Raw genomic sequence first — 23,207 nt, forward strand, 5'->3', positions numbered from 1 at the left:
TTTAGAATGACGAATTTCCTAAAGGGAAAAGGCTATTGGGAGTTCATTACTAGAGCTAAACAAGAACCAGTTATTCCAGAAATGAGCATTTGTTTATGGTGCAGCACATGACCAATTCTGTGACAAGTGTAGAAGAAAGCGATGATGTGTGGTATGTTGACTTAAGTGCATCAAACCACATGATAGGTCATGCAGAATGGATGCAGGATGCAAGGAAAATGGAAAGACTAGGATTTGTGGAGACTGATGATGATACTACACATTCTATTGTGCAGATTGGTAAAATTCCTTTGTCTATGCAGGATGGGAAAAAGAAATACCTGTCTGATGTATTTCATGTCCCGAATATCACCAAGAACCTGGTTTCTGTTGGTCAAATGGTTGAGCAGGGCTTGTAGGTCAAATTTAATCCTCATGGATGCTTTGTTGAGGATATGAAAAATAAAGGTCGCTTGATAGAAAAAGGGAAGAAGAAGGGTAGGATGTTTACATTGGATGTGGACATGCCTGAATTGGGTGTAGCAATGTTTGCACATGGGACCGGTGTAGTTGTAGATATTGATATTTGGCATAAACGCATTTGTCATGTTAATGTACAGTGACTTAAATTAATGCAGGCCCAAAATATTGTTGCAGCATTGCCTAAGTTCAAAGTTGCAGAAATGCATAAGGTATATGAAGCTTGTCAATTTGGAAAACCAAGGAAACCATTTCCTAGACATGTTCAAGAGAGTAAGAGGCCATTGGAATTAATCCACTCTGATGTGTGGACTACTAAAGCTACATGTATTGGAGGCTATCATTATTTTGTCACTTTTATTGATGACTACAGTAGAAAAGTTTGGGTGTATTTTATGAAAAAGAAAAGTGAAGTGTTTAGGCATTTCAAAGCTTTTAAAGCTATGGTTGAAAAAGAAACAGGCTTGCAAATAAGATGCCTAAGGTCAGATGGAGGGGGAGAGTACCTCTTAAATGAGTTTGCAAGGTTCTTGCATGAGCATGGCATAAAGTAGCAATATTCATGCAATCATACCCCACAGCAAAATGGACTTGTAGAAAGGAAAAACATGCATATTGGAGAGGTATCTCGTGTCATGCTCATTGAAAAAGACCTGCTAGATTATTATTGGGCTGAAGCAATTGCTACAACAGTCTACATAATGAACAGGACTCCCACTGTAGCAATACATGGCATGACGCCAGAGGAGAGGTATACTAGTAGGAAACCAGATATTTCTCATTGGAAAGTTTTTGGTTGCATTGCCTATGTTCATGTGCTAGATGAGTTGAGAATCCAAGTTGGATCCAAACACTGAGAAGTGAATCTTTATTGGTTATTCTCTGCAGCAGAAAGGGTATAGATGCTATAACCCTTCTACTCATAAGTTTACAGTGAGCAGAGATGTTGTTTTTGATGAGATGAGTAGCTGGTATAAGCCAGTAAATGTGATTGATGATGTAGATGCACAAAATGGTAATGCTGCACAAAATTCGTAATCACAAAATATTAGTGGACCTGTAGTATCCTCTAGCAGTGGTTCACATACTTCACCATGGACAGTCAGATTGAGATCAGGAGAATCTCCTCAAAGCAATGCAAATAGTGGTATGCAAGTATCACAAAAGGGAAAAGAGAAAGTAGATCAGCCCATGGTTGATGTGAATGCAGGTCACTCTTATGTGTATGGTGAATCCAGTGGCTCAGCCAGAACAGAGCCTTGATGATGAGTTGGGTATTCCTTCTATTGTTACACCTGGAGTAAGGAAGACAAGGGATGTTTTGAGAGCACCTGGTAGTGAGCCTATTTTGCATAGGTCTACCAGAGTTAAGTATCCTATGGATAGGCTGAAATATGATGGATTTATAGCCATTCACTATGCCTATATGGTCAAAGTGATACACGAACCAAAACCCACTTCTTTTTAGAAAGCCATGAATGAAGAAATGGATGTCTCAGAAGCAAATGCTACATGGGAATCGGTGCCTTTGCCTAAAGACAAACTACGCTTTCAAATTCTGACCATGTGTGGAAATGCCATGAAATGAACCTTAATGAACCCAACAAGCTAATACCTAGTTGTAGTTCACATTAATGATGTTGTCTAAGGCCTATTAAGAAGACGGTGGATGAGAGGTTAAAGTGGTTCAGCTAGCTAGTGAGACCAATGCCAAAATATCATTTGCATTATGCACAAGTGTTAATTATTAGGCATCTTGCAAGGGATTGTCATTAGCCAGTGACATGGCAAGTAGGATCGAGAAGAAGATGGATACGACATTGGTAGGTAGCCCTCCTACTTCATCTTTCTTGGGTCATGAAATCATGAATGGAAAGACCATATAACCCTCCATTTGTTGTGAGACCAAATTTGATTCCCTTTTCTCCAAAAGAGTAATGTGGATAGTCAACCTATGACCTCATTCCAAGTAATCCAAAATTTTCGGCCTAATGTAGTACTCACGCATGTTCGGACAAAGGGAGAGTGAATGGGGATAGTGCTCAACAAAAATGTTTTTCGGAGCCTTGAAAATTAAAGGTACCACCAAGATAGAACCTTGGTGAAATTATAAAAGTCCATAAAAATTTATACTCTTACCGGGATTTATAACTAAAATATGTAAATCCTAGCCCTTAAAATGAAAGGCAACCTTCAACTCCAACCAGGATTTTTCAATTTCAACCAGGAATTTTATATGCTCAACCGGGTTTGGTGAGCAGTGAATGGGGATTGAATGGTGAGCATGAAATTCATGTTAGTCGTATTTTTTCCTAGTCTCCTAGTCTTACTTGCGTAGGCTACCCACCCTGTGGACAACCCAAAAAAATGAAAGCATAAGGGCCTAGAAGTTGTGAATAATCAATGCTGGTTGTGAATAATCAAAAAAATGAAAGCATGAGGGCCTAGAGGCTACCCACGCTGGTTGTGAATAATCAATGCCCTGACGCTGGTCCTTAGACCAAGCTGTATATTCGTATTCTATAGCATGAGGTACACACGCTGGTTGTGAATAATCAATGCCCTGACGCTGGTCCTTAGGCCAAGCTGTATATTCGTATTCTATACAGTCCTGGTGAGTCGTCTGCAAAGCTGCCAAAAGTTGTAAGCTCCTCACCGACCTCATCTTGGCCTCTCACCCCTCCTCTTTGATTCCACCCTTGATTGCCTCCGTTTGCAGCTGGCCAGCCCGCTCAGTTCATCGCAGATATGACCATGCTGACTGTGAATGCCACCGTTGTGATCCTCAAGGAAAGTTTGATAGACCTTGGTATTCATGTGCTTTACAATTTCATGGGCAGTAAGATTAAGCTGCATCTCGTCAGTCTCGACATCGATCCAGGCAAGTTTGTGCATGGCGTCTCGGATGTTGTAAATTGAGATATAGAGATACTCTTTATCTGGAAAGCATAGGTTACTGCTCACCTTATCAATTGTTTGAAGACGTGGAACGAATTGTGTGCAGAGACACAAGAGGGCAAGCGCAGCGCAGAAACGGATTTGAAGATCTGGGGCTCGGATGGAAAGTCCCATCCTCATCCAAGCGATGACTTGTACTCTTTTCTCGCCGTCACGTTCTCTATACCTACAGATTTCGGCAGACCCGGAGCCATCCTCGTGCTAAGCGAAGACTCCAACGAGTTTTTTCTTAAATCGATCACCCTGGATCTGCCTGACGGCCAGGAAATATATTTTGCCTGCAATTCCTGGATAAACATCGCCAAGGCATACGAGGGGCCTCGCATATTCTTTGTCAACGAGGTTCACATCCCTAATGGTTTTGTTAAACGTTCCTTGTAGCTGAGGCCCAAGCTGATGCGTAAATTTCTCCGGGGTTGCAGCTTTTGTTTACTTTGGAGGTTACTTGCAGGCTTATCTTCCAAATCAGACACCGCTGGCGCTAGTAAAACTGCGACGCGATGAGCTTGTGAACTTGCGGGGAGATGGTAAGGGTGAAAGGCATAGTAGCGAGCGAATCTACGATTACGATGTTTACAACGACCTGGGAAATCCAGACAACGGAGAGGAGGCTGCGAGACCTGTGCTCGGCGGGTCTAAGGAGCTTCCATATCCTAGAAGATGTCGGAGTGGACGCAAACCCACAAACTCAGGTATGCACATTGAACGAATATTTAATGGCAGAAGCCCATGTAACAGTTGACGAAACTGTGTGCGCTTGTGCAGATCCTAACTCAGAGCGGCAGGGTTCCTTATATGTACCCCGAGACGAGCAATTCAGCCCTATGAAGTACCAGCAATTCATAGCTGCTGGCATTAGATGCTTCAGACATGAGATTTCTACCATGATCCGGAATCTGTTGAGCCAGGCGAGTCATTTCAGCTTATTGGATGAGATTCATGACCTCTATGTGGGATCCTTAAAGGAAGTGCGTCGAGAATTAGCAAACGCATGTGGGAACCCTGAAGATGGAACACTCATGGACTATCCACCACCCGCAGTAGTTCAAGGTAACAGCATAGTATCCGTTGTTCAGTGCATTCAAAAGCATCCTTGAGTTCCGATCCGGGGAAGACTGCTCAAATTGATCTATAAACTGTTGTGCTTGCAGCTGATAGAGAAGCCTGGAGGACCGACGAAGAGTTTGCACGTCAAAGGCTTGCTGGAATGAATCCGCTTGTGATTTCAAGACTGACGGTAATGTTGGAATATAATCCTTGTAGTTTAATACATTAAACAAAACAAACAGTTGACAGACCGACCCGAATTTTGACGACCGGCTCTCCATATGCTTCGGTCAGGTGTTCCCGCCTGTGAGCAAACTGGATCCTGAGGTCTATGGGCCATCTACATCGTCTCTTACAAAAGAGCATCTGGAAAACAACCTAGATGGCCTGACGGTAGAGGAGGTATCGTGGTCACATACTTGGATTGATGAAAATTCAAAGCTACTGTTCACTTCGACCATCTACTCACTTTTGAAGATGTGAACACACAGGCACTGCAGGAGAAGAGGCTTTATCTTCTCGATTACCATGATACTTATCTGCCATTCGTCGAGAAGATCAACGCTTTGAAGGCGAAAACGTACGCTTCTCGCACAATATTCTTTCTAAGCAAAGTCGGTATTCTGAAACCCGTTGCCATAGAGCTCAGTCTACCTCCCAAGTGCAAAGGTGAAAAGTGTGAGACCAGAATTTTCAGGGCACCTCCTCCTGGCGTAATAGACTGGCTCTGGCGGTTGGCCAAAACCCATGTGGTCGTTGAAGACGTGGGATATCACGAGCTCTGTAGTCATTGGTAGTATCCTTCGTCTTTATCAAAGCTACTCGCGGCAGAAGTAGTGGCTCATATGTTTCTCATGAAGCTGGATTTTGACTGAAGTTTGTATGTTTGTTGTATTACTACATGGAGTAGGTGGCTCATCTGTTTCTCATGAAGTTGGATTTTGACTAATGAAGTTTGTTTGTTTGTTGTATTACTACATGGAGTAGGTTGCGAGCCCATGCTGTCATCGAGCCCTTCATCATAGCAACACACAGACAGCTGAGCGTCTTGCATCCTGTGCATGTGTTACTGTCCCCTCACTTCAAGGATACAATGCACATCAACGCTTTAGCGAGGGCGAGTTTGATCGCTGCTGGAGGCTACATCGAAAAAACTTTCACTCCACGCAGATATTGCATGGAAATGTCGTCAGTGATGTACAAGAACTGGCGCTTCGATGAAGAATCTCTCCCTCGAGACTTGATCAAGAGGTCGTATCCTTGCGGCATACCTTCTCTAATGTTTCGAGACAGAGGGTCTAGTTATTTTAGTGTGGTGAGATCTGGCGGCTTTCGTGGTGAAATTTTGATATCTTGATACAAGACTGAGGGAGGTCTAGAGATTTTAGTGTGATCACTTCTCTAATCATCAACAGTTTTAGTTAAAGAATTTGTTCTAGTGACTTTCATTAGATTATCCATTGAGTACTTGTGATTTTCATGAGATACGCGTTTGATCAACAATATTTGATATCTTAAGTTTTAAGAGATCGACACTGACGCAGTCGCGATGATTGTAGGGGAATGGCCGAGAGAGATGAGAAGGAATTGCATGGTTTGAAGCTGAACATCTCGGATTATCCATATGCAGTGGACGGGCTAGATCTATGGTGGGTAATAGAGTCCTGGGTGAAAGACTATGTGGGCATCTACTACAACGATGACACGGCTATAAAATCAGATGAGGAGCTCCAAAATTGGTGGAAAGAGATCAAGGAAGTTGGGCATGGAGATCACAAGGATGCAAGTTGGTGGGTGGCCATGGACAAAGTGGAAGAATTGGAAGAAGTACTGTCAATAGTGATATGGTTAGCCTCAGGACATCACGCAGCTGTAAACTTTGGGCAATACGCTTATGCAGGTTTCATGCCAAATGCCCCAACTATTAGCCATAAACTCATTCCAGAGATAGGAAGCCAAGAGTATATGGAGATGTCCAAAGATCCGGAGAAATATTTTATGACCTGTTTGGCAACCAAAGGGGAGGCTATCTTAATAATGGCAGTAGGGGAGGTATTGTCTCAACACTTAGCGGGTGAGGAGTACATAGGGCAGAGAGAAGACCCCAAGTGGACTAGCAATGAGAAGGTGTTGGCTGCTTTTCAGGACTTTGGGAGGAAGGTAGAAATGGCTGAGGCTAAGATGGTGGCAAGAAATGAGGTGCAGGACTCCCTCAAGCTTGCCCACCGTGTTGGTCCCGCTTTAGTACCCTATACCCTCCTTTGTCCCTCCTCTAGTCAGGGCCACACACTTAGAGGTGTCCCCAACAGTATCTCCATCTGACACCATGGTTTGTGTTTTTTCATGCTTTTTTTGAATATGGATATAGATGTGTTTGTTCTATGTGATCAAGGGAAACACTTTTAAATATGTAAATGTAACACACGAGTTTAACTACAAGAGGGCTTTTTCAATAGTAAACACTTACTACATTTTATAAAATATACTTTTGGAAGAGGTGCTCTTAATTGGGTAAGTCTATAAGCTTATATTTAAAAAGGGAATTTTTATAGCATTAACTTTTATAAAGTATGAGACTGATTTTGGGCATATCTTATGCATATCACTTTGGTTTCAATTGGAGCCATGTTTGCTTATTTGTGGTTTGCATTGGGTCGTAGTGGTTACTTTAGAGGTCATTTGGATGCATTGTGGTCCTTGTTGGATGTGTTGGTATGCCTAGATTGCCTTGTGAGATGCTCTATTTTGATGAACACTTTGCACATGGATGCTATTCTATATTGAGGGATAGCTTTGACACATTGTAGTTGATGTACTGATAATGCTATGGTATCTTGGATGAGATATTGTTGATGCATATGGTCATGGATGGTCTTTATTCTTAAGGCATTTGGCACTTATTGACATTTGGATCTTTATTACAGTTGGCAATTTCTTTTGGGCTAGATTTACTCATATGGATGCATATTATATGCACATGATTCAGTTGCATTTTAATGCTTTGAGCTTTGAGCTATTACTCTTGGGGTAGGGACATTGGTATTTTGCAATACCTCTAATTTGAAACCACCCAAGGTTAACATGTCAACCTCTCCTTGTGTTATGTTGGTCTGTGTATCAATGGGTCACATAACTAGAAGTGTGGGGATTAGAGAGATATTGATATCCACTCTCCAAGTGTGTGTTTGTGTAGTAAAACCACATCATCTATGTTTGTGTAGCAAAACCACATCATCTGGGCTATTGGGCCATGATTAGGATGTTTTCTGAAGGAAAAGAAGTATGGTGAAACACATCCCTTTCTAGAATCACAAAGTGGTTGGTTGCACTTGCCATTACGTGGGGTCCACCCAAGACATTTCACATGGCTTCCCACATTTGTTCTTCTAATGGCCCAAATTGTTTGGTTCATAACTCTCTCCACCACACATTACCTATCTTGCATAATAGATGTATTGTTGCGATTCTCATCATTGATAGTGGTGCTAGCATGAGGTGTACTCACATTGTTAGGTGTAGTCACATTGACTCCCCTTGGAGGCTTGCATAATTTTGATCCCTTGTTTTATAATTGTATTCAAAGAGATGGTTGCTTTCTTCATCAAAGTCAATGATAGTTCTCATCCTTATTCTTTGTCGGACAATCTCCCTATCACCCTCCAAATTGGTTCTCTTATGATACATAGGGCTTCCAGCAACATGGTTCTTCACTATGCATATCACTTTAGATATAGCTTGTTTGATTTTGATGATGAGGATCTATCTACTAAATTTTGCAAACTAGGGCCATGAGCTATTTGCTTTCTCCTTTTAAAGGCATGCATCTTAGCACTTTGAAGTACACCATTTGCCAAGTCAGTAACAGTAGCAATGATATAGACTAATTGTGGGGGTTAAAGGTCACTGTGCCTTAACCCCGGTTATGTACAATACTCAAACACATATATAAATGAATGAAAAAGAAGATTAGGGTGGTTTTGCACCCACCAAAACTTGTGTGGCTCTCTGTCTCTCTCTCTCCTTCTTCCATTCTTGCTTCCGTTGAGAGCACTCTCAACTGGTATCAGAGCTCGGGTGATCTAGCTGAGCGTGCGTGAATGCTTGGAAGCTCAGCAGCTCTGTGGGAGGAAGGAGAAGCTCTGTGGGAAGCTTTGTGGGTGACTTTACTTACATCTGAGTGTGCAGAGACCTTGGAGAAACCTTTGGAAAAGCCACTTTGGCTTTGCGAAGTAGTTTTGAGAGCCTGTCAAGTGGTTTCAAAGAAAGTCATTTTTTGAGCTTTTCCCTGTTCCGTTCGATGACAGAGACTTCGTATTGACTTGTAGAGGTAACTATTGCTTGCTTTTGGTGTCCACATTACTTCAGGAGCTTGGAAACACCTTATTCTTGAATCCGTGATCATTTCAGTAGATTTCTGACTCACTGTGTCAGTTCTTGCATTTTTTGCCCGGGTATTGGAACTCAAGTTTGGAGCAATCATTTGCAGATCTGTCAGTTCCGATGGACTCAGGAGGTCCTAAAACTTCTATGTTGATCATCATTCGCACTCCGGTGGAGTTTACAAACAGCTCTGTTTCAAAAAACGTTTTTCAGCCTGTGTGTTGAACCCAGTGATTGAGACCACGGTTTTCAAAACCGTCTGTCCCATTGTGTTCCGGATGCCCAAAAACCCCTACCTATCAGTTCTTGCACGATTTGGTGGAGGATTTTCAGAGTTATATATCTCTGTGTATTCGATTTCGTCTCTTGTTATGCATTTTTCATTCTAAGGTTTTGAAACCTTAGATTTATACCACATGGTAGTGGATAAGTGTTGACTCCCATTTCTCACTCATCGGTTGGGATTTTGGAGTTCTGGCAGAAGAGAGATATTTGCAGATTTTCTTGCTGATTCCGATTATGCAATGGCGCCCATGTTTTGAGGCATCTCAGGTTCTATTTTCAGTAGCGCTCATTACCGTGGGACTATGATTTCTTGAGCATACCTTATGCAGATCACTCTGGTTGCAGTTTGAGCAGTGTGCGCTCATTCGTGGTGTGCATTGGGTTGCAGTGGATGATTTATAGGCCATTTGGATGCATTGCGGTCCTTGTTGGATGCGCTGATAGGCCCAAATTGCCTTGTGGGATGCTATTTTTATGGATGCTTTGCACATGGATGCTATTTTAAGCTGAGGGACAGCTTTGACACATTGCTGGTGATGCACTGATAGTGCTATGCTCTCTTGGATGAGATATTATTGATGCATATGCCAGTGGACGGTGTTTATGCTCGAGTCATTTGGCACTTATTGGCATTTTCTTTTGGGCCAGATTTGCTCATATGGATGCATAGTATATGCATATGAGTCAGATGCATCTTTTTGATGCTTTGAGCTTTGAGTTTTTTATGATATTTCAGTCTATTGTGGCATACACATTTGGGTGCACCTGGTATTTGGTGTGATTCTCTCTTGCAGGTACTAGCATTTGGGATTTTGTTTCATTTGCATCATGGCATCCTCTTCCATGTCTGAAAAGGAGTTTTTCAGCATTAAATAGTTTGATGGGACAAACTTTTCTTTGTGGAAAGAACAAATAAGGGATGTGCTTATTCAAAAGAAGCAGATTAAACCCTTGGCAGGTATTGAAGCTAAACCTGCGGATATGTCTGAGGATGATTGGAATGAGTTGGATGCATTAGCAAAGTCTACTATTAGACTTCATCTTGCAGAGTCAGTTTATTTCACAGTAGTAACTACGGAAGATTTGTGGAAGAAACTGTGTGCCACTTATGAGAAGGAAACTGCCTCTAATAAAGTTTACCTCATGAAAAGGTTGTTTGAGCTGCACATGAAGGAAGGGGTCTCCATTGCTTCTCACTTGAATGAATTCAATATTATTTTCAGCCAGCTTCAGGCTCAGAAAATGAGGCAATATTTCTCTTATGTTCATTGCCATTTTCATGGGATACCTTCCGTACAGCTGTCAGTAACTCTGCACCTGGTGGAGTACTGAAATTTGATGATGTTGTGGGTAGCTTATTGGCCGAGGAGATTAGACGGAAGTCTATGGATGGCAACAAGCAGGATGCAGCCTTAAATGTGCAAAGGGGTAGATCATAGTTCAGGGGAAAGTCCCAAGAAAGAGGGAAGTCTCGTAGCAAATCCAGGGCACGGAACATTGAGTGTTACCACTGTGGCAAGAAGGGCCATATGAAAAAGGATTGCTACAAGCTGAAAAGAGAGCAAAAGGATAAGAAAAAGAATGCAAATTGGGGTGCAAATCAAAAGGAAGAGAGTCCAAGGGAGGACAAAGGAAAAGTGAAGATCGAGGAGATCAATGCAGTCACACATGATAGTGACAATGATGTTCTTTTCATGTCTACTTTATCTGCAGAGTTGGTTACCACTTCAGATGATGCATATTCCCAGGATTGGATTTTGGATTCTGGTGCTTCATTCCATGTTACTCCCCATAGGGAATGGTTCTCCACTTATGATAGTGGAAAGACAGGTTGTGTGCATCTTGGAAATGACTATGCATGTGACATAGTGGGAGCAGGTGACAAAGTTTTCTTTTGCAAATGGGTCTGCATTTGTTTTAAAACATGTGAGACATGTGCCTAAGTTGACCAAGAGTCTTATTTCAGTGGGTCAGCTAGATGATGCTGGTTTTCACACCACTTTTGGCTTTCATAGTTGGAAAATTCAGAAGGGCTCTATGCTTTTGGCCAGGGGTGCCAAGTGTGGGACTTTGTATCCCTTACATGTATCAGGGGTATTTGATCATGTTGTTGCAATAACCGAGCAGCCAAGCACTTCTTTGTGGCATTGCAGGTTGGGGCACATGAGCCAGAATGGAATGAAACTCTTATGTCGTTTGGGTTATGTACCGCATTTGAGTTTCTCTGATTTTGAATTTTGTGAGCATTGTCTCTATGGGAAGCAGACTAAATCAGCCCATAAAAGAAGGGAAAAGAAAGAGTTTGAAATGCTTGATTTGGTGCATTCAGACGTATGTGGTCCCATGCCTACACGGTCATTAGGCGGGGCTGAATACTATGTGACATTCATTGATGATGCAACTAGGAAAGTGTGGGCTTATGCTATAGCTCGGAAGAGTGATGTGTTCCAGGTATTTTAGAAATGGCTGGCCTTGGTTGAGAATCAGTCAGGTAGAACGCTTAAATGCCTACGGACTGACAATGGTGGAGAGTATCTCTCTCATGACTTTCAGCATTTCTGTGATACACGTGGGATTAAGAGGGAGCTCACATCCCCTCATACTCCAGAGCAAAATCCAGTTGCAGAAAAGATGAACCGTACCATTCAAGAAAGGTTGCAATGCATGCTTTCCAATGCAAGTCTTTCTGGTGGTTTTTGGGCTGAGGCAATGAAGACTGCAGTGCATGTGATCAATAGATCACCTAGTAAGAGTTTGGATGGTGGTATTCCTGAAGAGGCATGGAGTGGAAAGAAGCCCTCTTACTCTCATTTGCGTATATTTGGGTGTGAGGCATATGCACATGTGCCAAAAGAGCTTCGAAAGAAGCTAGATCCTAAGTCTAGGAAATGCATCTTTCTAGGTTATGGTGAAAGTGGAGAGATGGGCTATCGTCTCTGGGATCCAGAAGCAAAGAAGATCATACGCAGCCATGATGTGGTCTTCAATGAGAATAAGATGCATAAGGCACCCATGAGGGATGTGGAAATGAGGAGAATCACTTTCCAGGATGTGAATCCACCTGCCTATGTTGATAGACAGCAAGCTGTCCATGCACCAAATGTGCAAGAAATGGTACCACCAAGTACTCCCACATGTATACAATCAAGGGTAGATGATGGATCATCTATTGGTGGAAATGATGAGCCAAATGTGGCTGATATGCAAGTGGGACAGCAAGCTGAAATGTCCTTGAGAAGATCATCTAGAGTGTCTAGACCACCTGATAGGTTTGTTCCAGGGGTAGACTATGTGATGCTTACTGATTGCGGGGAGCGTTCTTGCTACAAAGAGGCTATGATGCGTAAGGATCAACGCAAGTGGGAGTATGCTATGCAATCAGAGATGAGTTCACTTATGAAGAATAAGACTTGGGACTTGGTTTCTTTGCCACATGGAAAGAAAGCATTGCCATGTAAATGGGTCTACAAAATGAAGGTCATAGGTGATGATGTGCCTAGGTACAAGGCCCGATTGGTTGCTAAAGGGTTCAAGCAAGAGAAGGGTGTGGACTTTGATGAGATATTCTCTCCGGTTGTGAAGATGACCACACTTAGATGCATGCTTGGACTAGTGGCATCAGAGGATATGGAGCTTATGCAGATGGATGTCAAGACAGCTTTCTTGCATGGGGATTTGCATGAGGAAATTTACATGGTGTAGCCGGAAGGCTTTGAAGAAAAGGGCAAAGAGCATTTAGTTTGCAAGCTGAAGAAGAGTCTCTATGGTCTTAAGCAAGCGCCTAGAGAATGGTATAAGAAGTTTGATGCTTTCATTCGGTCCCAGGGTTTTAGAAGGAGTGAAATTGATCACTGCCTCTACACTAAAAGGGCTAAGGATAATAGCCTGATAATCTTGGCACTATATGTGGATGATATGCTATTGCCTAGCAAGAATACTTATGAGCTAGATGCATTAAAGGCCAAGTTGCATGAGGCCTTTGATATGAAGGATTTGGGACTTGCAGGTCATATTCTTGGTATGCGCATTACACGTGATTGGAGTAGGAAACTCCTTTGGCTTTCACAAAAAGAGTATGTTACAAAAGTATTGCAGCGTTTCATTATGGAGGGGGGGAAGGCAGTGAGTACTTTATTGCCTCTATATGTGAAATTGAGTCATACAGATAGTCCCAAATCAGATGAGGAAAGGGCCATGATGGCCAAGGTTCCTTATGCATCAGTAGTTAGGAGTCTTATGTATGCTATGATAGCTACTAGACCAGACATTGCATTTGCAATGGGAGTTGTTAGCCGGTATATGGCTAATCCAGGAAAGAGGCATTGGGAGGCAGTTAAGTGCATCATGAGGTACATGAAGGGTACCAAGGAGATGTGCATTGGCTTTGGTAAAGGAGACATGCGTGTACTTGGGTACATAGATTCAGACTATGCAGGGCATGTGGATAGTAGGAGATCCACTTCTGGTTATGTGTTCACCTTTGCAGGTGGTGCAGTGTCGTGGATGTCTCGCGCACAGAAGTGTGTTGCTTTGTCTACCACAGAGGCTGAGTATGTTGCAGCCACAGAGGGTTGCAAGGAGGCTATATGGCTTGATCGGCTAGTGGGAGATTTGGGGATTCATACAGGTGTACCAACATTGCATAGTGATTCCATGAGTGCTATTCAACTAGCACGGAATCCGGTCTTTCATGCAAAGACCAAACACATTGAGGTCAGGTACCATTTCATCAGGGAGGTACTTGAGGACAAGCGCATAGAGCTTGTCAAGGTTCATACAGATGATAACCCTGCAGATATGCTGACGAAGAGTCTACCTAGTCAGCGGTTTGAGTATTGTCGTGTATTGATGGGCATTGGATAGTACGCTCACTGGTTGTTCTCCCTTAAAGGCACATTGTCCTTTAAGTGGGAGGTTGTGGGGGTTAAAGATCACTGTGCCTTAACCCCGGTTATGTACAATACTCAAACACATATATAAATGAATGAAAAAGAAGATTAGGGTGGTTCTGCACCCCCCAAACTTGTGTGGCTCTCTGTCTCTCTCTCTCCTTCTTCCATTCTTGCTTCCGTTGAGAGCACTCTCACTAATCTTTCCCTTGAATCCTTTAGCTATAAGCCAACTTCCATTCTTGCTCTCTAAAAGATCTCCACGAGGAGTGTTGGCTAAATTCGTGCTATTTATAATCTATGCAAAAAAAGAAAAGATAATGAGGATGAGAAGGTTTCTCAAAGGATTCAATGCATCAAGTTAAATCAATGTTCCAAATAGGAAAATTGGACATACTACACACATGTATTCACCCCAATGCATCATTCTTACAATCCACCAACTTAGCCAGCTATCCAAGTATGGAATTTTAGACTTCTTGACCTTCCCTGTCTTCCACCATTATTGGATATCCATTTATATCTCTTGGGCCTCGTCTCTTGTCCTTGGAGTTCTCCAAGAATCACATAAGTCTTTGTACTCTCTGTGGTACTCTTTTTGTGCTATGCAATAGTGTGGTGGTGGAGGCTTTGCTGCCAATGAAACAAACATGATCTCTCATGTCCAACCATAATATTATCAAAACCTCTATTAAATACATGGCAAACTTATCTTCAATTGGATTGAGCCTCATTTGCCATGAAACCAAAAAGACTTGCCTTCACATGCGTGGAGCACAAGATGAGGCTCATTCAACATCTCCCAAAAGATTATATGTGCATCTTTATCTTCCTCTTTCATCTCACATGTTGCTATTGTTAACAATTCCTGAAAGTTGGTCATGGAAAAGTTTCATGATTAAGAAGCACAAATTAATTGTTGAGCATATCCAAATAGTAAGTTAGGATTATATATACATGGCAAGCAAGTTCTAAACATTTCTAAATGCATAGTAGACCTAGGATCATATACATGGCATGCTAGTGTTGTCCATCCAAGTATCCACTTTGGATGGTCAAACATGACCCAAGAATTTTTAAGATCTTTGTTTCCATCACAATTCATTTGCCTTACAAGGTTTACACCTAAAGTAGGTCCTTTTGTAGACATCTTGAATATGAAGCAACATTCTTCCTCAAATCCTTGCCTAGAAGAATGACTGCAATGGAAGAATTCATACATGGAGTTTTTCTTTAGCTCCAAAATGCTATCAAGGACCACACCTCTAGTCAATGCCCTTTTCCTTTCACTTCCCAGCATTCTTTGCAAGGTATTATACATTGAAAATTTAGCTCACATTGAAACTTCAAAGCATGTCACCTCCAAACTTCAAAATCAAAATCAAAAGATGAACATAATGAAAGTTCCACCTTTTTGTTTGCATCGGTGGACAAAGTTCCTCGAAGAAGCGTCCGAACTCCACCTCTCCAAGGATATATTTCTCCTTTCGACCATCTTTAATCATCATCCGATCAATGAGGTCTTTTGCAATGGTCATCTGAACCTTTCAAGAAGTGTCCGAACTCCATGTCTCTAAGGATATATTTCTCCTTTCGACCATCTTTAATCATCATCTGATCAATGAGGTCTTTTGCAATGGTCATCTGAACCTTTCATGGACTTTCATTTCTATATACCCTGATCACATCATTCTCCACTAGAGCTCTCACCTTTTCGATACTATTTCTTGATGTGCCAACTTGACCATCATGCAAGTGTGTTCCCACATGAATCATAATCCTTGACAATAACCAAGCCTTTGGCAATATTTAGTATACAACATACAAACATGCTCCAATGCACATAACATATTTCTTGCAAAAATGACATGTGAGCATACAACATTTTGCAATGGCCAAATAGCCAAAATGCATAAATATGCGACAACTTTCCCTCTAAGAAACCCTTTCTACAATGCCCTTACCACCATTGATAAGGGGAACATGAAGGACATGTAAGTCTAGGATTTCATTTAACTCTTCTACAAACTTGATATGTGCTTGCATTGTGTGCCAAATGAGATGAAAGATTGCGAACAATATTGCGAGCAACTTTAAAAAACAACAATATTGCGAGCAACTTTAAAATGTTTTTAATCTAATCAAGCCCTAATCTAAGCACTAATCAAAAGGGTTAAACCTAATGAAATGGCTCTCTACTCTAAGCGCTTAGCTTCCACACCTCTAAATCAAACGGCTCCTAATCAAACAGCTAATCAAATGGATTAAACCTAATGAAATGACTCTCTCCTTAGCTTCTACACCTCAAGCCCACAGCTCCTCCATTGGCCTGCTTGACCTCCTCCATCCTCCTCCTCGACCTCCTCTATCCCTTGTCTTTCTTGACCTCCTCGCCTCCATCTATTGTACTTGACCTCCTCCCTCCATATTCCTCGACCTCCTCATTCGTGACACCTTGCTCAACCTCTTTCTTCATGATGCCTTCGTCAAGCTCCTCCACCATCGGTTGCATCGTGGTAGGTATGAATCCTGACGGCCCTCTCTCATAGATTCACCAATCGCGTGAAGGATAATGGACATTTTTTTTTGGGTAAGGGTCTTCGTCAGGCAAAGATCTGATTTTGGCTACCATGCCAAAAAAATTTGGAGTAGGGAAGCCAATTTTTTTTGTCAAAGGTAGCCAAAATCAGGGTATCAGGTAGCTCTTCACCTGGCGAAGATCTGATTTTGGCTGCCTTTGGGGAAAAAAAAAAGGGCTTGCCAGCTCCCTCTAGGTAAATTATTTTGCCAGTGCCCCAAAATCAGATTTTGGCTAGGCAAAGATCTGATTTTGTCTGCACTGGCCTGTACTCAACTCTTATCATTTGGGGAAATGGCTCTTCTCCTTTGCTCTCTCTTAGTTTCTATCTCTTTTTCGTTTCTACTTCTTCTCCTTCGGGGAAACGGCTATCTCAAACCATCCCCATTCTTGAATGCAAAGACGACTAGATCACCGTGATGGCTAGAGTCCCCATAACCATCAGTCAAGCAGATTCAAGCCGACTACTACACAGTGCACTCCAGGGCCTTGTGCAATTGGTCGTTGGTGTATTGCACAGTCTAAAATCTTTTTCTGGTGAAAAGATTTTCTTAATAATCACATAACGTGTCCTTTCTCCATACACAAGGAGCTTTGAGACGTTCTCTGTATAGGAAAAAAAGAGGATTCTCTATATCATTTACTAGTTAGAAATGAACATAACTAGTCAGAGTGCAAACTAGAGAAAATGGAACATTTCCTAGTTACCTTATCTAGGGAATCAATCAAAAAATTCCCTATGCAAGTCAATGCAGGGAATCATTAGAGAATTTCACCATATAGGAAAATTTTCCTAGATAGTGAAATTCATTAGTAATTCCCTACATAGTCTAACTAGGAAATGTTCCATTTTCCCTAGTTTGCACTCTTCCTAGTTATAGTCTAGTAAATGATATAGAGAATCCTCTTTTTCTTTGTAAGACAAACTAGGAAATGCCCCATTTTTCATAGTTTGCAAACTTCCTGGTTATGAACTAGTAAACTATATTGAGAATCTTCTATTTCCCTATATAGGGAGAATGCGAAATAAGTGATTTTGTTTAAGTTATATCATTTAAGAAATGAAGCACTCATGTTTCACATTTTCCTAGATAGTGAAATTCATTAGTAATTCCCTACATAGTCTAACTAGGAAATGTTCCATTTTCCCTAGTTTGCACTCTTCCTAGTTATAGTCTAGTAAATGATATAGAGAATCCTCTTTTTCTTTGTAAGACAAACTAGGAAATGCCCCATTTTTCATAGTTTGCAAACTTCCTGGTTATGAACTAGTAAACTATATTGAGAATCTTATATTTCCCTATATAGGGAGAACGCGAAATAAGTGATTTTGTCTAAGTTATATCATTTAAGAAATGAAGCACTCATGTTTCACATTTTCATATGTAGCAATTTGAACTTTTAAAGTACCTAGAGCAATAAGCAATTGTTACTATAATTACATTAACCCACATTATCTACACTAAGATTCAACAAAACCATCAAAAAGATTATGGAGTTCTCTTTAATATTTCTACAAATAATAAGAAGGTAAAAAGTCCATTCGTTATTACAATATTCAAAAGAAAAAGCAAAAAACTTCTACTATAAGAAATATAAGACAACCAAAGAGAGCTAAAAGAGCTCTACATAACATCTTTGAAGACTTATTTGAATCAAGCTAAATGTCATATCAAAATCTCTATATCTTCTAAACTAAGCACATCAGATTTTTCCATGAATCTAACTTTTTGACTTTCAATAAGCCAATGCACAATGTCCCTTATCATAATGTTACTGGTTGGTTTCTTGATGTCTGTAGAGTACTGTTTGAAGCTACTCTCCATCTTTTTAAGCTTCACATATGTACTTTTTAAGGAAAAGTACATATCATGAATTGTGTGGACTCCCATGTATTTCAAAAGTATTGTCTCCATATTTTCCTCTGAAATGTCATCCACCTGAGGGCATAGTAACAAAACAAGTGACAATATATTAACAAATTCGAAGCAAATGATTTAAATAATCAAGCTTAATGTAAAAGGCTGTCACATACTCTTTTATACTTGCTTGAAATCATAGTCACCTCCATGTCTGTACCTTGAATATCTTTTAAGTTCTAATTCAAATAAAAAATTGAGATTAAAATCAAGGTATAAAGACTTCAAATCATAGAAAATAAATTCTAAATATAAGAATACCTTGCATCTCTTTCCTTGGGATTTATCACTTCTTTGCACGGTCTTCTGTTCTAAGTGATCTTTCATTTTTTCACTCACCTATGGATGATAAACAACAAGTAGTGTTAATGCCATTGGAAAAAATTATGTAAAGAATATAAGCATACAAAGTACTTGCTTTACTTTTAAAGGGTATTGCATAAATGAAAACTTTTACCTTTCTCTTTCGTTCACTTTTTCTAGACATTTCATTCGTAGAATCAGTCACATTTGATATTGGATCCTAAAAATATGACAAAATTAAATTAAAACTTGTCTAAAAAGAAGATGCTGATCACAATTGAATGCCAGAGAATAGCTTCAATCATAAGCATATCTAAAAGATAAAGGCAATTCATACCTTATCTTCATTTGTAGTGATGTCACCATGAAGCATCTTAGAAAATGTCATCTCATTCATATCAGCATTCGCTTCACCATAAGAATCCTGACATAAAATATTCAAGAAGATGAATTGTGAATAACTGAATGGTTAATAATACCTTTCAAAATAGAAGACAACTCATGATTAAAACTTACACACCTGATCAGAGTGATAATACTCAAACCCTTCAAATCTCTTCGCCATGAACTTATCTATCTACACAAAAGAACATATGATTTTATTAAAGAAAACATTTTATATTCTTTATAAAATTAAAAACATATCTTTTATTGGAAATGCTTCAACAACCTCAGATGTTGGACATCCTTGTCCATAAAATTCTCCTCCAATAGAAATCGAATTTCCAATAGACTGCCAATGAATTAAATAATCCAAGTAAGATGTCACATAAATTACACGAAAAAGTATAATTTTTTACTAAAAGTAGAGAACCATTCAAGGTATTAATATAAACATACCTTCTCTGAAATTGGATTACATGGAGACTCGTCAATACAAGGAGTAGTTGCTTGAGGCTCCATATATCTCTAAAAAGTTTCAAATAGACATATAAAATTTTATTAAACTCTTATAGATCATTTTGAAATCCAAGGAATGAGAACTTAGTTCAATTGGTATACGACATTCTTAATTTTTCTTGAAAAAACATATCTTTCAAATGCGTCAACAACCTGAGATGTTGAATATCCTTGTTCATAAAATTCTCCTCCAATAGAAATAGAATCTCCAATAGTCTGCCAATGAATTAAATAATCCAAGTAAGATGTCACATAAATTACACGAAAAAGTATAATTTTTTACTAAAAGTAGAGAGCCATTCAAGGTATTAATATAAACATACCTTCTCTGAAATTGGATTACGTGGAGACTCGTCAATACAAGGAGTAGTTGCTTGAGGCTCCATATATCTCTAAAAAGTTTCAAATAGACATACAAAATTTTATTAAGCTCTTATAGATCATTTTGAAATCCAAAGGAATGAGAACTTAGTTCAATTGGTATACGACATTCTTAATTTTTCTTGAAAAAACATATCTTTCAAATGCGTCAACAACCTGAGATGTTGAATATCCTTGTTCATGAAATTCCTCTCTAATAGAAATAGAATCTCCAATAGACTGCTAAAGAGTTAAATAATCCAAGTAAGAAGTGGCACAAATTATGCAAAAAGATACAAATTTTTACTTCACGCTAGAGAAACATTAAATGTATTGAGCATACCTTCTTTGAAATTGAATTATGTGGAGACTTCTCAATACTTGAGGACTAGTTGCTTCAAGCTCTAAATTTCTTTGAACTTTGCTCGTTTCGTCCTTTGAAACACAATAGAATACATTGACTAGATCATATCTATATTGCAAATATACAGTTTTATAAAATATCACATAATTGAAAGGCCAACTCACATTATTTACAAGGGTCCTCTTCTTTGAGTATTTCCTGCTAGACTGCTTTGAGGAGATCCACCACCTATATAAATCTTCCTCTCTCCAGCTATATTCAACTCCACTAAACTTTAGAGGCACTATCTCATGATGATGCTCATGGATGATGCCTTTAATATGCTGCTGTTCTTTCTTTTTATGCCGTAGATCTATAACAGTCTCTATTCCCTCGAACCACCTTCGTACACGATGATAGTTTTCTAACAATAGAGAATGCTGGTCTTTAAAGCACTTTTCTAGGAGCTCTTTCCCATATAGCTTGTTCTTATCCCTACAGATCATTTTGGGTGGTTTAAACACCTCATCATATGTAGGTGTAAAACTTGCCCCTAAGATCGGAGGAATAGAAACTTGAGATTTATCTTGCAAAGAGAGACGGTCCTTGTTCTCTTTGAAGGACACATCCTTTGATTCATCTCCCATAGGCATTTTCCCTATATAAAAAACATACATGCCATATATTCAGCCCCCTCTCTCATATCTAAATGCAAAAACATACATGCCATAAATTCAGCCCCCCCTCTTACATTTAAATGCAAAAACATAAATGCCAGAAATTCAGCCACCTTCTTTCTCTAAGTGCATAACATACATGCCATAAAGTCAGCCACATGCATTCTCCAAATGGATCTACACGCATGCCATAAATTAGACCCCCTTCTCCCATAAATTCAGCACCTTCTCTTACATCCAAAGGCAAAAACATACATGATAAATTCAGCCACCTTGATTTATCTCCCATAGGCATTTTCCCTATATAAAAAACATACATGCCAGAAATTCAGCCACCTTCTTTCTCTAAGTGGATAACATACGTGCCATAAAGTCAGCCACATGCATTCTCCAAATGGATCTACACACATGCCATAAATTAAACCCCTTTCTCCCATAAATTCAACACCCTCCCTTACATCCAAATGCATAAAGATACATGCCATAAATTCAGCGTCTTGCTCCCATAAATTCAGCCCCCTCCCTTTCATCCAAGGCAAAAACATACATGATATAAATTTAGCCACCTAGATTCTCCAAGTGCATAACATACATGCTTACAAATCAGCCCTTTCTTTCTGTAAATGCAATGAATACAACCCATAAATTCATAAAACAATTCTCTTCACCCAAAAATTCAGTTTTCTCCCTTAAATCCAAATGCGTAAATTCAGCCTTCTCCCTTAAATCCAAATGCATAAATTCAGCCTTCTCCCTTAAATCCAAATGCGTAAATTCAGCCTTCTCCCTTAAATCCAAATGCATAAATTCAGCCCCCTCCCTTGCATCCCAAAGTTCAACCCCTTCTTTCTCCAAATGCATAACATAAATCCAACAAAAAAATGACATACCTTTAATTGAACTAACCATGGAATCCAAGAGTCCAAGGAAACTTGCATCTTCACTCATCATTTTCTTTAGTAGCGCCGCCATGTCCATGTTATTGCTAGCCATCTTGATCATGCACAACATAAGCATAAAAGACTTTAGTTATTGTTAGTATGAAATAAAAACACACAAAATAGAAATAGATGTAAAAGGAAATCAAATACAAATACGTACCAAATCCGTTTTCTAATTCCTTGAATAATGTTAACTTCATGTATCCTAGCTACATGCCTAAGATTGCCACATGATAGGAACTATCTTGGCTTTGCCCTGAACTAGCATGTTCTTTGTCTTGATAACTTTCCACGTCTCGTTGACAGACACACAAAACCACCAATCCTTCCATTCGTTGTCTTCCATCGAGACCTTCCATATCTTTTCCTCTGCGTGAACCAGCTTTAGCCATGCTACTTTAACTTGATTTAGCGTGTGATCCACATCTCTAACAACGGCATACTTGAGATCATTTGGTGAACAAACTGTATCTGTAAGACAAGACTTCAATAAAACAATATCATTCTCCTCTAGCCAAGGAGGAATACATCCAATGCAACCAGGCTGGATTAAATGTGTTCTCAATCCTAAATCTTTTGTCTCATATGCAATGATACCACCTCCATGCTGTAGAGGAATAAACTTATGCAATAAAGAACTGATTGGCCTTATACAATTCCAGGTGTATGGCAAATATGCATTTTGTAGGACACTCATGCCAGTGGTGCCATCAATATCTAATCTTTCATATCCTCTTTCAACAACAATGCGTTGCCTATAGTAGTGTGCTCCAAAGAATAGTTGCATGTTACCATTATGCTGAAAGGAAAAAAATGACGCTATACACGCTTTCCAGTGTCCCACACTAGAGACTAATGTTGCATCCTCTTCAGACTTTACGATAACCTTATCTTCAATCTTATAAACCTCACCCTTAAACATAATTTTCTTATATTCGGTTACTCTCTCAATACCAAATTGAAGATTTTGCTCTACATACCTTCTTTCCTCACTTGTTGTGTATCTAACTTTTGGCTTCTTTCTTGCTATTACAATACCCTTTTGGCTAATGACTCTTTGGCAAGGATAGTCTTTCGCATGCAATGTAGCTAAACTCCATAAATGTTTCGCTTTTTCAATGGATGATACATGTATCAATCCTAATGAATGCCATTGAGGACAGTCATA

General features: G+C 39.9%; 1 protein-coding gene across 1 annotated transcript in view; it reads left to right on the forward strand.

Annotated features, from left to right (window-relative positions):
• The first annotated feature begins 3,027 nt into the window (after positions 1 to 3,027).
• The window catches only part of LOC147905897 (linoleate 9S-lipoxygenase-like), a 64,705-nt gene continuing 44,525 nt past the window's right edge, over positions 3,028 to 23,207 (forward strand). The window contains exons 1-9 of the mRNA XM_087375368.1: positions 3,028 to 3,340; positions 3,464 to 3,759; positions 3,869 to 4,109; positions 4,183 to 4,467; positions 4,569 to 4,654; positions 4,759 to 4,866; positions 4,956 to 5,257; positions 5,452 to 5,715; positions 6,024 to 6,919. Coding sequence (XP_087231494.1) covers positions 3,208 to 3,340; positions 3,464 to 3,759; positions 3,869 to 4,109; positions 4,183 to 4,467; positions 4,569 to 4,654; positions 4,759 to 4,866; positions 4,956 to 5,257; positions 5,452 to 5,715; positions 6,024 to 6,786 — 2,478 coding nt within the window. The 5' untranslated portion in view covers positions 3,028 to 3,207 and the 3' untranslated portion in view covers positions 6,787 to 6,919. The remainder of the gene's footprint in view (positions 3,341 to 3,463; positions 3,760 to 3,868; positions 4,110 to 4,182; positions 4,468 to 4,568; positions 4,655 to 4,758; positions 4,867 to 4,955; positions 5,258 to 5,451; positions 5,716 to 6,023; positions 6,920 to 23,207) is intronic.

The sequence above is a fragment of the Dipteris shenzhenensis genome, chromosome 1 (assembly GCF_047967505.1).
Source record: "Dipteris shenzhenensis isolate YYH24624 ecotype China chromosome 1, Dip_SZ_1.0, whole genome shotgun sequence".
In the NCBI taxonomy this organism is placed as follows: Eukaryota; Viridiplantae; Streptophyta; class Polypodiopsida; order Gleicheniales; family Dipteridaceae; genus Dipteris; species Dipteris shenzhenensis.